Raw genomic sequence first — 17,431 nt, 5'->3', positions numbered from 1 at the left:
AGTTATTTTTTTTATTTTTTACGCACATTAAAAAAATCCATTCGAATTGTTTGTCCACAGTAAGTGATTATTTTGCTAAAAATAAAAATGTTAAATACGATAGCTTTTTCTTTGACGGGTCAAAGGTTGCACTAATTTGTAGCTAAGCAACGAACACACCAACAAACTCGTTCCATTGTGCGGATGGATTTTAAAATACTTTGCTGCTAAATATATTTAGCTATCACTCTCACGTGAATTGTCGAACAATTTTTGAAATAAATTAATTCTAAACGAGTTGTATATGTTGAAAAATATTTTTCCTTCATTCTTCAATTATTTTCTGCCAAAAGAATAGCACTTGAATGTGGAACTATTTTCTTTGTGCAGCGGAATCTTTTCACTTCCGGGTATGTGTCTCAGCGCATCGTCACAACAAAGGTGTGCATTGATCGTGTTTTGGCCACAACACTCTGAGCCGATATTTACAGTTCTACAAGGATTTCGTCAATATACGCGATATAATCGGTCAAGATGACATATTATATGGCATTGCCCGACTTTGTTGAGCGCAAAGGATCCTTGTATTTGCGATCTGATCACATGAATTATGCAAGACCAACGCTAAATTCGAACTGGTGAGTTACAAAGAATAATCGAACGTTGTTTTTGCTTTGAGTCCTGAAAGTGTTTTTCAAATGACAATATAATTTCGGTTTTCCACTCTAATAGGATTTAGGGCCAAATGTGAGGGTTGAGTAATGTGTTATTCGTTTCGGAGTAATGTGTTTTCATGTGTGACCATAATCCTTGACATACTTGTGCACTTCTTGTTTTTTTCGGAAACCAAATACTTGCCTTGCCTTGTACACTGTCCCGCCCCTAAACACCACCAGATAACGTACGTGTTATGTAGTTGGCTATTTTAAACCGCAGTCCCTCTTGAGACCCCTGTTGGCTCTCTGCTAAAAAAAAAAAAAAAAAAAAAAAAAAAAAAAAAACTGGTAACGACTATACGACTACAATGAATCGCAAAAGATACCTGGCTACTTCAATGACAGAGGTTATCGCCGAGTACTGGACATCTCGACCCAAAAAATTCTCGACTTGTTTTTCATTGGACAGCTCGGCCCAGGATTCACAGTCAGTTCGCCCCAATGCACATTCGCCCCACAGTCAGTTCGCCCCACAGTCAGTTCGCCCCACAGTCGGTTCGCCCCAAGTTTACTGGTGTTCGTTTTCGCGGTTATGCGTGCAAGGAAATGTGGTTTTGAAATATTTTAAAAATTATACTAAAGTAAAGCCACATCGAAGGATGCTGATCGCCGCGATTCATGATTGTAGCATATCGCCCGAACCCGTGCTGTGCCGTGTGCTATGATCGCAGACTCGTTTGACCTATTAGTCCGTACGACACTCTCCGACCCGATAGATTTTATAATTGGCGTTCACAGGTCAAAGCAGCCAGCAATCTTTCCGTTCAGGCTTCGATGAGATCCGTAAACTGGACGAGCTTTGAATAGTTTATCGAAAGGTCGAATCGATCTTCAACGAACCGTTTCTCAAACATCGCCATCTTGGATTATTCTATTGAGCAATAGGGGTTGTGTCGGCTTGGCTAGTATATTATATCTGAAACCAGTGAGCTTCATGATGTTCCTATCAAACCGTGCTTTTACGTTCTAACTTTATTGGTTGTTCGAAAGTACGAGAATACATAACATCGAAGTTCTTAAGTGTACGATAATGTAACGATTATAAAATACATAACATCGAAGTTCTTACAATCACGAACAGGTAACGACAATAAAATACATAACATCGAAGTTCTAAAATTTACGATAATGTAACGATTATAAAATACATAACATCGAAGTTCTTAAAATAACGAACAGGGAGCGACTATAAAATACATAACATCGAAGTTCTTAAAATAACGAACAGGTAACGACTATAAAATACATAACATCGAAGTTCTTTAAATTTACGATAATACATAACATCGAAGTTCTTAATGTAACAGTGGGTGTGGTCAATTGTTTCGCGATATACTAGGTATGTGCACAAACTGCAGAGTAATGTTTTTTTTTGAGAATCAAATATGATTCTCAACATTTCCCCTGGACTTGAATAACGGTGTACGTCACAAAATGAATGTAAAACACATATACAATGGACTACAAATAAATTGGTTGTTGCTGTACCACAACTTCATGTCACAAAGCTCCACGTTACTGGGTCTTCTAGACGCCCAGTTTAATAGGTGTTATTCGGTACTGAAAAGGTGTCGCGGTCACACCTTTTTGATGGTGTGTGCATGGTTTACTACTATCACGCAATGTAGAGCCAACAATGGCAGAGAACAAACACACAGAATACTACTACGTTTTATTTTTTCAAAATGAATACTGTGTTCTTGCATTTATAAACCCTTGATAACAATTCTTCACTTCTGAAAACTAAACAAATATAATACGTGTACAATGTTGATATAACTACGTTGTATATATAATTATAACAAGTCTCGTTATCCCTTTAGCGTGACCACAGTCCTTGTGACACACACCACCCCCTTTTGAATGTAACGTTCAAGATGGCGGCACCGTATTTTTAATCCGTGCGTTAAAACTGGAACGCCGAAACCACACAACACCGATTGATTGGTTGGTTCATTCATGTTTGTAAGGCAAGCCAGGGGAGATAAGTCAATCGAAAAAGGGGCAAAAAATCGCTATCACAGCGCATGGCAAAAAAAGGCAAAGTATCGCTATCACGACGCATATGGCACGACACCGGTTCGACTCTTCGGGCGATATGCTACAATCGCGGCGATCAGCCTCCTTCGATGTGGTTTTTACTTAAGTATAATTTTTAAAATATTTCAAAACCACATTTCCTTGCACGCATAACCGCGAAAACGAACACCAGTAAACTTGGGGCGAACTGACTTTGGGGCGAACTGACTTTGGGGCGAACTGGTCTGGGGCGAATGTGCATTGGGGCGAACTGACTGACCACCCGGCCCAGTACTCCTAGACATCTCTACCCATCTATTTCAGACGACCCGCCGCCTTGACCCGATCTCAATAAGGTCATTTTTTTCCCAGCACGCAACTCCTGAAAATGTCGTCATTTTTGGATTGATCCATTGCACTAGATTGCCTTTAAAGATCGGTTCGATCAGGCTCTCTGTGGTGGATGTTTCGAGATGTCCAGGGTTTCTGGGTCGAGATGTCCAATTTGGCTCGAAGTGTATTGGGTTGAGAAAATTTTAGGTCGAGATTTCTAGAAACAGATGTTCCTAAATACAGCTGCTTAGCCCATGGAGCTGAAAATAAAAACTAGTATGTCTTGTCTAACTTCAATTCTATGTTATTGTGAAATTCTTTGAATTTCTTTATTGTCATTACAAGCCCATACAAATAAAACACCCTACCAACCAAACTTAAATCAGTTTGATCCAATTAAATTTATCAGACCAGTCCCAAATCATCAATGTTTCTATTATCAAATCAATAGAAAGTCTGTCTAGATTTTATTTATGTTGCTTAAAAAACCAAGAGCTACAGCTACCCATGGAGGTAGAAAAGAGAAGCTACCTCAACCCACAGTGGTATGACAAACTCGTCACGTAGCATTTGAGTTGGTGCCTTGGGAGTTTATGTTTTTTTGAGCAGTGAATCTATTATATCAGTGTGACTTGTCTGTAATAGTTATTGTGTATTCTATAACCTGCTGTTTTGTTTATCTCAATACAATTTTACAGGTAAATAATAGTTTAAGTTTAACACCTCCATTGGCCTAATGGTTTTATTCTTATTTTTAACGTGTTTGTTAAATGCCTCTGGCAATATAAAAGTCAACAACTAAACATAAGTGGTGTTCCAGTTAGAGATCTCAGCATGTGTCGAGACTCAGGCCGAGTTGACATGTGCCGAAAAAAACTTGATCTCGGTCCCGATAGATACTTGGGGCCGAAACTCAGCATGTGCTGAGATTTGCTGTCTGTACACTCGGCATGAGCCGAAATCACACCCTCGGTGGTAAATTTACAAGAACATATGCTGATTCATATTAGTATGACATGATGATGAAGGAAAATGCAGATATATATGGTCGGATGCTGTAGTAATGTATGAAAGGAATGCAAACCGTCGTCAGCGCCGCATATTTATGTGCTGCTGCAACCGCTATTTTTAGGAATGCTAATATGACATGAAAAATAATTGTTTTTCGAACCTTCTTTGCCGTTCATGTGAACAATGACTCATAATAAATATCATAACAACAAATGATATAAATTTCAATATAGCAATTATTATTATCATCATACCGTTTTCTGCCGTAAATTTGCCCATCCCAAAAAAATGCCCTGGGCGGTTTCACGGCTGGTGGGCACTTATTTGGCGTTAAAAATTTCAAAAAAATATCAGTTGCTGCCAGTTGGACCACCCAAGACGAAAGAAACTATTGCAGAGTCTAAAATTGCTGAGACCCCGTAACATGAACGTAGTAATAGTAGGCCAGGGGGACAGTCAACAATCTAAACAGGACCCCTTAACCTAAAATACAGTAATTAATGATACTAGTATGTAGAGTCTATGATTATAGAGTCACAGTAATTACATTATGACTGAAAAAAAAACCTAATGTTATTGGTCTGTGTGTGCATTTTCAAAAAAGGTGGAGGCTGATCTTTTTTCCCCTTTATTTCATCACTACACAGCACCCTCTGTTTTACAAATTGATCAAACAAGAATCATAATGGAACATTATACATGTATACACTGTATTAATAACAGAGAGTATACCAGAGCAATAGCAAAATTTAGAACAAGCAACCACAAACTAACAATAGAAACAGATCAGTATACAAAACCAAAACGCAAACTGAACAGAGACTATGTACTCACTGCAATGAAGTTAAAAATGAAATACATCATCTTATGGACTGTAAATTATACATGTATACTGAATATAGAAATACAATAAACAATGTAGTACAACAAATCAACCCAGAACATTTTAAGAACATTATTGAAACATCAAATATTATAATATTATTATCACTTGCTGGACACTATTTTAACAGCTGCAGTAAACAACATACAGCTTAAAAGTGAATCAGCTATTCCATGTCTTTTGTTTGTTTTTATTTTTCCATGATTGATTTTTCTCTATGCTATTACCTAACAAGTTGTTATTCATTCCAGGCACCAATCTCGTGAAGCTGAACCAAAGGATTACGATATCAACCAGGTCGAGAAGAGAAATTTACACAAAGCTACGTATGGGCGGATAGGTGACATTACCGATGGGGTACGTGTCATATACATGTATTTTTATTTATTTTATTATTATCCTATTGATTTGTAATACAATATTTGCTTTATACATGTACATAATATGTGCAGGGATTTTTTTAAACAAGGGAACAGGAGCGCAGCGCCCTCATGCCATGGCCATGCACCCCCTTACCCTGGGGAGAAGCTCCTCTGGCAACCATAAAGTTCTGATTGACCAGGGATCACATGTGGCAACAGTCTGCAACTGTAACCTGTCTGATAGTAAGCCATAGAGTGCTCCATTTCACCTTAACCCTATCTCCCCCACTTGGTGGCGTCGCTGAATTGCAGTGCTCCCTCTTGCAGTTTTTTTTTCTAGAAAATATCCTGACGTGCGCATAACACAGCTGTGTCTATATTCATAAATAAAGTCATATTTGAATGATTGCATGCATGTAATTATTGGTTTACATGCGCTTTTATTGAATACGTATTTCTAATAGAGCAAATGTGGTATTTAATTTTTCATTCACATTTTCCTACCAGAATTTTTGACTCCCATGTGCGAAGCACAAAATGGGAGTCTTTGCAGTTAGTGTGTCTGTATGTGTGTATGTGTGTATGTGTGTATGTGTGTATGTGTGTATGTGTGTCCGACTGTTCCACTGCTATCTCAAGAACCATACATCAGTTTTTGATGAAACTTGGTGCATAGATGCTCTGGGCCAATGCGCAGATTTGATTAGGTTTTGGTAAAAATCCATGCTCGTTAATTACCTAATTTGCATGATAATTAGCTAATTTTTAGCTGTTCTATGACTGTTCCACTGATATCTAAAGAACCACTCATTGGATTTTGATGAAACTTAGTACATAGATGCTCTGAACATATGCGCAGATTTGATTAATTTTTGGTAAAAATCCGTGCATATTAATTACCTAATTTGCATGATAATTAGCTATTTTTTAGTGGTTCCATGACTGTTCCACTGATATCTAAACAACCACTCATTGGATTTTGATGAAACTTGGTACATAGATGCTCTGAACTAATGCTAGGTTTTGATTAGTTTTTGGTAATAATCCGTGGATACTAATTACCTAATTTGCATAATGATTAGTCAATTTTCGGTTTTTCCACTGATATCTCAAGTACTAATCATCACATTTCAATGAAACTTGGTACATAGATGTCATACGACACTGCACAGACCTGATAGTTTTTATGGTAATATCAGTACATATTAATTACCTAATTTGCATAATTAATTAATTTTCAGCATTTGATATAAGTAGTTAGCATTACATTTCAATGAAACTTGGTACTTACATACTCAAGGACTATGCAGAGATTGATTGTTTTCGATAAATATTTGTGCATATTAATCACCTAATTTGCATAATTAGTTAATTTTCAGCTTTTCCACGGGTATCTCAAGTACTAATCATCGCATTTCAATGAAACTTGGTACATAGATCCTTTAGGACTATGCAGAGACCTGATTAGTTTTAGGGTAAATAATTGTGCATATTAATTACCTAATTTGCATAATTAATTTTCAGCTTTTCTACTGATATCTAAAGTACTAATCATCATATTTCAATGAATCTAGAATTATGCAGACCCAATTAGTTTCCGGTAAATATTTGTGCATATTAATCACCTAATTTGCATAATTAACCAACTTTCACACTGATATCTCAGGTACTATACATCACATATCAATGAATGTACATGGATGCTGTAGGACAATAGACAGACCTGAATAATTGTGGGTTAAAATCTGTACATATTAATTACCTAATTTGCATAATTAACCAATTTTAAGCTTTCACACTGATATCTAAAGTACCGTAAAAACTCCAAAATTTCGACTGGTTTTAAATAATTTGTGTTAGAAATGTGACGTGTTTTTAGAGTCAAAATTAAGGTGCATTTTCGGACGGTCGAATTTTTCAGAATAGAAATCAGCAAAAAAAAATGGGGATGATAGACAGTGTGCTTCATTAGTTTTTAAAAAATGCAATGTCCGTCAATTGACGTAAACTTCCTCATGTTTCACGGTAAAAGCAAAGGTCGTGGCCGAGTTGTAACTCAAAATCTAAACAAAGTCATCAATCAGTGAGTATTATGACAAGCAAAACAAAACATCAAGACGCGCAGAAGAGGTCAGCACAAAACTAATAGGTCAAAAGACAAAGCTGTCTCGCACTACCTAGGAAAACTTGCGAATGTTCGAAGTACAGGTACCCATTGGACAAAAGATACATGGAAGTTTAGCAAACGATCTCCCCGACCCAGTGCAATGTATCCGGTTAGAATCAAAGCTCACGTGTCCCTTATTTGAGCACCGTACCGGTGATTTGAGGGACCAAATTCTGCCGTAAATTCGCCCTTGGATTAAAAAATATAATGGGATTTAAGAAAATAAAATGGGACTTTTAAGGTGTATTTTGGCGTCATTTTTCGGACATTTCAATCAATCCTGCCGGCTAAAATAGAGTCTAAGTTTTACCGTAGTCATTGACGTCTGTCTATTCAAGAGTACACGTGTATGATTTTTATCGTGACTAGCGTGAGCGGGTAAGCTTCCTTTCGAGAATGAGCTGTTATCACTGTGAACAATGTTAAATTATTCTTCAGATGACCAGTTTATTTTTTAAAAACAACTAATTTTTTTATTTAAAAAAAATCATGCCGTTTTCGCATCATCCAGCTTTTTGATTGGTTAATTAGCGATTTGACCTATTTGACCTAAGAGAACATGGCGGATATCCTACAGCATCAAACGTTTATACGAGACCGGAATCATTCGCTTACGATGAAACTAAGTTGACTTTTATTTCTATTTCATAACCATTCAACAAATTTATTTTGTGTACATTATTATAATCACTACTGAGTACAGTAATAATCAACAATTCAGAAACGCAGCATGCCGAGATTTTTGTGTTCGTTTTTATTTGAAACTTCGTTTATTTAGAATATATTTTCGTTACCAATAAAATAAAAATCTCTCAGTCAATCAGAAACCCGGATTCATGCCTTTGAGGAAGGTCCCGTTTGAACGCTCACATCGTTTTTTTTTTCGTTTGGGGGAAAACTAAAACTGGTCGCAATTTTCGAATAAGAATGAGTCGGCAATTTTTAGTGGAGTCGAAAATTTGGAGGTAAATAAAACACCGAAACCCGGCAAATAAATAGGCGGTCAAATTTTTAGAGGGGTCGAAATTTTGGAGTTTTCACGGTGCTAATTATTCCATTTCAATGAAACTTAGTACAAAGATGCTCTAGGACAATGTACAAACCTAATTAGTTTGGGGTAAAAATCTGTTCATATTAATTCCCTAATAAGCATAATAATTCATAATTTTTTGGTTCTAATCACATTTCAATTAAACTTGGAGACATAGATTTTCTGTTACATTGCGCAGACCTCATTAGTTTTACACTCAAATCTGGTCATATTAATTTTCTGATTTGCATAATTAGTTTTCAGCTAAGTAATTTCGAATTATATTTAATGTGTCTCCAATACTCTCAGCACATGGGAGTTCTTTCTAAGCTTTCTTTGATTTTTATTAGCTCCGCTGTCGACTTTGTCGAGCGGAGCTTATCATATGAGTGATTGTCCGTCGTCCGTGTCAATGTTTTACTTTTTCGACTTCTTCTTGAAAACTACAAGCCTGAATGCTTTGATACTTGGTGTATATGTACCTTGGGTAGACCTCTCTCAGATTTGTTCATTTCATGTTGATATCTTCAATTCTCTAATGTTGGTGAATATTTTTGTCATTTTTGGTAAAAAGTGATATTTTCGACTTCTTGTTAAAAACCGCAAGTGCAAATGCTTTGATATTACATATATAGGTACTACATGTGGACCTCTCTCAGATTTGTTCATTTTGTAATGATATCTTTAATTCTCTAATTTTGGTGAATATTTTTGTCATTTTTGGTAAAAAGTGATATTTTCGACTTCTTATTAAAAACCGCATGTCCAATTGCTTTGATACTACATATATAGGTACTACATGTGGACCTCTCTCAGATTTGTTCATTTCGTGATGATATCTTCAATTCTCTATTTTTGGTGAATATTTTTGTCATTTTTGGTAAAAAGTGATATTTTCGACTTCTTGTTAAAAACCGCAAGTTCGATTGCTTTGATATTACATATATAGGTACAACATGTGGACCTCTCTCAGATTTGTTCATTTTGTGATGATATCTTCAATTCTCTAATTTTGGTGAATATTTTTGTCATTTTTGGTAAAAAGTGATATTTTCGACTTCTTGTTAAAAACCGCAAGTCCGATTGCTTTGATATTACATATATAGGTACTACATGTGGACCTCTCTCAGATTTGTTCATTTTGTAATGATATCTTCAATTCTCTAATTTTGGTGAATATTTTTGTAATTTTTGGTAAAAAGTGATATTTTCGACTTCTTGTTAAAAACCAATAGATCAATTGCTTTGATATTACATATATAGATACTACATGTAGACCTTTCGCAGATTTGTTCATTTTGTGATGATATCTTCAGTTCTCTAATTTTGGTGAATATTTTTGTCATTTTTGGTAAAAAGTGATACTTCTTGTTGAAAACTGTAAGTCCGGTTGCTTTGATATTACATATATAGGTACTACATGTGGACCTCTCTCAGATTTGTTCATTTTGTAATGATATCTTTAATTCTCTAATTTTGGTGAATATTTTTGTCATTTTTGGTAAAAAGTGATATTTTCGACTTCTTGTTAAAAACTGTAAGTCCGATTGCTTTGATACTATTCATATTGTTCATTTTCTAATGATGTCTTCAGTTCTTTAATTGAAATGTGCATTGCTAACAGCGGAGCTATCTCAGCCGATAGGCTGCTTGTTTAATATGTTCTTAGGGACTAAATTTAAGTTTCTGATTGCCATTTCGTTTGAAACAAAAATTGCCATGTGTTCAAACTATTGATAATTATCATCTAAATTATACAATAAAATATGAATTGATAGACATCAATTTTATAAATACTAAATAGATAAAATGTATATTTTTTTTCATTTGAATTCAAAACAGCTGATTATTCAGAATAACAAAGTTTCAGCAAATTTCTGTTCCAAACAATAAAGCCACAGATTAAAAAAACATAATATATATATATATATATATATGCCATATACATGTAATGTTCATTTTGTTTTGCAGTCCTACCCGAAAACAACGTATCAAGACTCGACGGAACAAATTTTTTTAAAGAAAGATTTTGAAGAACAGGAAACTAGGAAACCAATGGTAAATGCTGAGACAGTTGGCAATGCTAATATTGACAGGTAGTTTCAATGTTCTATAGTCCTTGCGTCTATCGGTATTTTATGTTGTATGACGTACATTACAGTGGAGAAACATGTCCTAATATTTTTCAAAAATCAATATTTTTAGAACAATTGGAAAAACAAAAACAAAAAATACCCCATCATTCACAATATATGATTTTGTTATCTTTGTCACCAGCCTACAATTTGAGATATGGCATTTTATCTCTGCCATAGGAACATATAGTAAAGGCATTACCGCCAAAATGACCACTATCTACTAAAATACAACCATCATTTTCTCAAAAATTAAGCTTCTATTGTCTAGAAGCGCAATTAATTAGAAAATTACTAAATTCAGGTTATTTGAAATCATGAGTACCGGGGGTGAGCTTCTACTTTAAGTGCATACGCTATTAATAAAACTATTTTCATTTAAACATACCATGAATTTCATTGCCCTGTTATTGTTACCTGTGCTGTATATTTATTCTGTATTTCTTCATTCAATTCATCAGAAATAGGGTTGGAAATCCAGGAGCAGTGTTGCCAGAACATCATCCAGATCACGACAAGAGGCACCTAGAAACCACTCACCGAGTGGACTATAAACCACCATTTCCATATACACCTATGGAGGTAAGACCTGCCACTAGGTGGTGCTCAATTTATTTGTTGATACAATCCTCGGGGCGGACATCCGGGCATTTTCACAGCCTGGCAACCATCGCAGTGAAAACAAAGGCCAAAAACTTGCAGAAAACAGTACCTTGGAATGGTTATTGAGACTCCCCTGAACAGTGTAACAAGATTAGCCCTGCGTGTGTAACATATATAAGTTTGGTTGTTCGGGATTACTTCAAAGTTGAGTTTGTGTTGTTTTCCCGATTTTTCACTGGCTCGACCGGCATTCCACAGCAGCGCGCACAGAGCCCATAGAAATGCATGTACAGTGATGCACGTCTTAACAACATGGAACGTCCACCCCTGAGGATTGTATGTAATTACTTTTAGGCAATTTGAGATGTGCTTGTTCAGTCATAGACTGTGGTTTAAAACTGTTCTGTAATGAAAAGGGTTTACTATAAACTGGCCTTACCCTTTTCACCATGCACAAATTTGTCTGCACCTTTTTCTTATATACTTTCCAATATTTCAGGAAAGGAACCCAAATTTTGGAGCCAATAGGCAACATTTTGGTAAATTTTCATTGTTTTGTGTCTCTATCTTCTGAAGGAAAATGGAGACTATATTTTGTGAATTTGTGATAAAAAGTGGGAACTGGTGGTGAGAAGCTTAATCTAATTGATCCTCTTCTATCTGTTGTCATAGTATCCTAACATTTTTTTGTGTAGTCACCATCAGTTTGTGCACGATATAGCTCAAACTGTTTTTATTAAGTATAATCACCTGTATAATTAGGTCTATTCATGTTACATTGGCAGTCATGTGTGAGTGAGCCCTCAAGTGACAGAATGTGGAAATTATGGCTCATTTATATATAGTAGTAGAAGCAGGAATTAGAAATAATTTAACTGTACACCGTTGTTCATTTGTTTTTTTATACATGTACTTTAGTCTATACGTTAGTGTCTCTGCATGTGTGTGTGTCCGTCTGTTCTACTGATATCTCAGGAACCATACATGTATATTTGTTTTTGATGAAACTTGATGCATCGATGATGTGAGCTAATGTGCAGATTTGATTGTGTTTTCGGTAAACATCCATGCATATTAATTACCTAATTTGCATGATAATTAGCTAATTTTTAGTTGTTCCTTGGCTGTTCCACTGATATCTAAAGAACCACTTATTGGATTTTTATGAAAGTTAGTACATAGATGATCTGGAACAATGCCCAAATTTGATTATTTTCTACTATTTATAAGTTGTTGAAAACATTTTGAAAACACTATAGATGTTTATTTTGTGAAAAGTTGACTTTGGCATTTAAAAAGTTAAAGTGGAGAATTTGTTTTAAATTATTGTTTCATTTCACATTGCAGGAGAAAATCAATGCGGAGCCGACCGAGGAAGAGATTGCCATGTACAAAGCCAGAACTAATTGCTACAAAAAATGCCACAGTCAGTTTTCAGATACTGCAGATTATAGGAGATACGGCCGCAATACGTGGCAGGACGAAACCGGAGTCTACGCTAATTCTCAACTCAAGCATGAACTATTTCCCCTCACAAACACAATACCCCCACAACTTGAATAAACTAAAAAAAAAATGTCAAAAATGTACTCTCTGTAGAAAGATGTGTGTATTCAATTAGGAGGGTGATTATTTTCTTGTACATTTCTGCTTATAGGTTGACCACAAACGAATCTTGTATGTAATTAAACAAAACATGTTCACGCAGATTAAATTCAAAATAGCGAAATTAGGTGTATAATAAATGACGTTACAGTATATGAATATATAAGTGTCAATTGGTATAAAAACAAAAGTCCACAATAATAGAGGGCGCTATGTAGCCATCTGTTGCACCTGTGAGATAGAACAGGCTTTCAGGCATATACTGTAGAATACTTTATTTTTGCTTGGAATTTATTTTTGCTGAAGGAATGATTCCGTGAAAAGAAAATCTAGCGAATATACTTTTTTTTCAATATTTCACATTAAACTCATCAAAAATCAGTGAAAATAAATTCCATACACAAATTTTCAGCGAAAATTAATTCCAGTGAAAATAAAATATTCCACAGTATCAGTTATTAGTTCACCCCTCACTGACTGACAAATTCAGCGAAAATATTTGTATTACATGAGAGACTATGAGTGAAAGACGATTCTTTTATATCATTTTATGGTTTTCAGTGAACAATAATTTTGGTTAATATAACAATTACTACTTAGTTTATTTCAGTAATAATTAAACCAGGTTTGTCAGAAATATTCAATTGTATCTGTGGGCCCGGTCTGATAGTTTATTTACATAAATGATGGGGTTTTTTCCCTTCAAATTACATGCTTTTATTGTCAGTTGGGTAGTTTACAATATGATTAAAATAAGATCTTGGTTGGCTTATTTTGTTTTTTTTTAGTTTATTTTAATTATTTTTGACATTACGATTATTTTGCTGCAAGAATTGTTTTTTTTAAAAAAGGCAAATATTAAAATGAATAATAAATATAAATAATCGTAATAATAATTAATAAAAATTAATTATAATAAAAATATATTAAAATAAAATTTGTAAAATTTAATTCATGTTTGTGCCCCTTATTCTGTTTTTTTGTTGAGCTTTCAACGGTGAAATCTAAGTGTTAAGTCGGAAAATTAAGTGTGTATACAGTTGAAGCATGAAACATGTTGTCGCCAGAAAAATTACATTTAAAAAAAAATGTCACGTTTCCAAGAACCTCACAATATTTCAGTAAAAAAAAAGCCATATTGAAAATGTACACAAAGATGTCTTGCTCTTTTGATAAGTACATGTAAACAGTTTATGAAATGATGACAGAAATTACTGATATCATACATTGAAACCTGTTTAAACTAAATCAAATATCAAACGAATGCTGGAAATTGTATACTTAATAGAAATAAATACACAATCCCGGTGTATTTGGGAGATTTTACAGAAATTTAACATTAAAATCTGTTCATACCAAACACTAAATTAAATCTGTCTGATCTGATTTTGCAAGATTTCCTTGAATAAAAGACCATTACCTTAGGTAGGACTAAAAAAAAAAGTCCTCTTCACCAGAGACGCTCATACCTGCCATCTCATGTTTTTTTTTTTTGTATTTGCACAAACAAATCACATGACTTTACTGTAAGGTTCTCGCAAATGACAACCTTAAAACAAAAGTTGACTCACCTGCTTCAATGGCCTTGTATACTGAATACCTCTGTAAAAGAAACTATAACAAATTTAACATTAATAAGGCATTAAAAAAAGCAGAGAATATTATTAGCAGTGAATAGAAGGGTCCTCAAGTCTGAAGCAGAGAAATATTGTATTTGTGAAAACTTATTCATCAAATCATGAAGAAATTTGTTATCGTTAAATTTGACACTTTACAGTTTCTATTGATACAGTTTCTACAGTACATACAGTTTCTATTGATTCAGAATTTGATAAATTATCAGGCTAAAAAATTTATAGCTGATGAATACGGTGGCTGGTTTTTCGAATTTCTCATATTTTCACCTGTATTTTTCAGCTTGATTTTGAATTTCCGACAATTTCAATTTACACCTCAGTGAAAATATTTAAGCCGCGGTGAGAATAATTTTCTCCGCGTTGTAAATATTTGCACCTCGATGGAAATATTTAAACCACGATGAGAATAATTTGCTCCACAGTGTAAATATGTACACCTTGAAATGAAGCCGAAAAATACAGGTGAAAATGTGAGAACTTCGAAAAACAGTGAATGGCCCTAACAAGCCACCGTAGATGAAGGATACATGTCTGATACAGATAGGAGAATAAAAAAGTGAAACAGATTCTACAATGTGCTAGAGATTGAGTTTTGTACAAAGCTAGCTAGAAGCACAAGTTTGGGGGGGGCATAACCTCAATGCACCAAAATACTTTTTTTATGCACAGTAATTTTGTTGGGCATCAATTCATTTTTCTGATTTTATTTTGGTTTCTGTTTTGAAAGGGTTTCTCCTGAACATAAAGAATTAAGTTTTACGAGTGAAAGATGGTTTTACCGTGAGTGATTGACAGTTCAAAATACATAATTGTTATTAAGTGTAAATATGGTCAGGGATTAAGCATGTTATGATAGTTGTCTGGACAACCGGAATAAAATAAAAAAATAATTGTCGATACCAATAATAATTTGTTGATTGATTTTAATTCAATTTATGTATATGCAGGTTAAATTAGTATTTCCAAAAAATAATGAGTTATCGATTTTTGTTATTCAAAATGCCATGTATTTATCTTATTTTCCTTTTTAACATTGTTTAAAAAAAATCATTTGATTTGACAAACACGAAAGAATTTTGGGGTATTTCCTTGCTTATTAATGTGCTATCTGCATTTAATGATGGTAAATTTTCATAAAGTAAGGAAATATCAATGCCATTATTACATAATCCTCTCTCAAAGATCGGCATTGCGATATTGAGCTATAACAAAAAAACTCAAAATCAAATCATTCACGTAATACGCGAGATCACGCAACGGAAAATCACCTATCAATCTGCCTGAAACCATCAGCATTCGTTTCATGGTACAACGATCTTCAAGTAAAACTAATACCTGTAGTTTTTATGAAACGTAAACAGCGCCCTCACCGACATTGTAAACAGAAAAGAATGAATCGAAGGTCAATGACCAGATAACGCAAGTCTGCATCGTAGACCCTAGGGTCTATGTCTACATACATATATTATTTTGTCGGGTTTACTTTTCGAGCTGACACAGACAGCAATAAGCGAATACATCTGTTGTGAACAGCTTCTGGTACACGCTCTTCTGGGTCAAGTCACCCGTTGTTTTTGATCGTCCATTTAAATAGTGTCTGTGAAATGCCCACCAACACATTTCCTAATCCTATTTTGAATTTGTGTTCTTCTGAAATAGTAGTCATTGTTTGTTTTTTTTAAATGATTTTTTGCGTCCGAGTAAATTTTTCGTTTTTTGCCACGCCCACCAATCCTCGATATAGTGATCAAATAACACCGAATAAACGGCAAGTTAATACAACGTCAAATTATAGTAAACACGTACTGCGTGCGTGACTTGAACCGGCGCTCGCGTACGGCACCAAATCACCTAGCTTCACGCCACTACACGTCTTTCCCTCGGCCACCGGGCATCCCCAATAAAGGATGCTTAATAACCGAGTTATTACGTGCAGAGAACATGCAACCCGTCCACGCGATCCGCGCCACACAGCGTGGCCAGAATGCGGCAAAGGCCTTCAGATCTGGCTGTAGTAGGATGGTGAAAGTAATGGTACAGCATTATAACAGTGAATAAGTACTGAGAAATAATTTTAAACTCATAGTTGCTGTTGACATAGAAGGTAAAGTAAGCAAATAACACCGAATAAACGGCAAGGTAAATACTACGTCAAATAATAGTAAACACGTACTGCGTGCGTGATTCGAACCGGCGCTCGATATATATATGTATATACATTACCGGCAAATGCACGCTGACCAGCAAGTACCCCTAAATACGTCACCAGGGCTCAGCTAATGGGGAGCATCGTTTTAAAATACATCAAAGTAAAATTGGCGTAGATTAAGTTTGAAACCCATGTTTTTACTCTGAAAAAATATTTTTAATGAATGATATAAAAAAATGAGGCCCTCGGTAAGTCGCGACCCTCGACAAGTCGCGGTTTTTGCTTGTATCCCGACACCCGCGACTTAGCGAGAGGCCACTGTACAACAATCAGCGAATACGCCTGTTGTGAACAACTTCTGGTACACGCTCTTCTGGGTCACGTCACCCGTTGTTTTCAGTTTGATCCGTCGTTTTTAAATACATCAAAGTAAAATTGGCGTGGATTAAGTTTGAAACCCATGTTTTTACTTTAAAAAAATATTTTTAACTTAATGATACCAATAAATGATTCTAGACTAGAAAATAGCAGAAATTTTACAGGCACTTTAAGGTCGTGGTGCGACGTTAATCGTATATTAACCTAATCGCGGCCATTGTGACTTTAAGTACTTAAGATTACGACAAAGAAAGAACATTTAATAAGACTTAATACTTTTTATTTTTGACTTTGACAGAATAAATCGTAAGCACAATGGGACAATAAAAGTCAAGTTCAATTAAAACGTGGTAAAACAATATGAAGTTTCATTTCACTGGTACTACATTCAATTACAACACAAAAAACAAAAGGCGCGTTTTGG

General features: G+C 35.0%; 1 protein-coding gene across 1 annotated transcript; it reads left to right on the top strand.

Moving 5' to 3' along the window:
* Nucleotides 1-406: 406 nt before the first annotated feature.
* LOC100368876 (cilia- and flagella-associated protein 95-like) lies at nt 407-12,996 on the top strand. The gene is made up of 5 exons (XM_085493346.1): nt 407-617; nt 5,193-5,298; nt 10,472-10,596; nt 11,097-11,217; nt 12,586-12,996. The coding sequence occupies exons 1-5, from the start codon at nt 514-516 to the stop codon at nt 12,799-12,801; spliced, it is 672 nt and encodes a 223-aa protein (XP_085349472.1). The 5' UTR covers nt 407-513; the 3' UTR covers nt 12,802-12,996.
* Nucleotides 12,997-17,431: the final 4,435 nt, after the last annotated feature.

Source organism: Saccoglossus kowalevskii, chromosome 18 (genome assembly GCF_978046115.1).
Source record: "Saccoglossus kowalevskii chromosome 18, keSacKowa6.1, whole genome shotgun sequence".
NCBI classification, from domain to species: Eukaryota; Metazoa; Hemichordata; class Enteropneusta; family Harrimaniidae; genus Saccoglossus; species Saccoglossus kowalevskii.
This window is presented reverse-complemented; position numbering and strand designations above follow the sequence as displayed.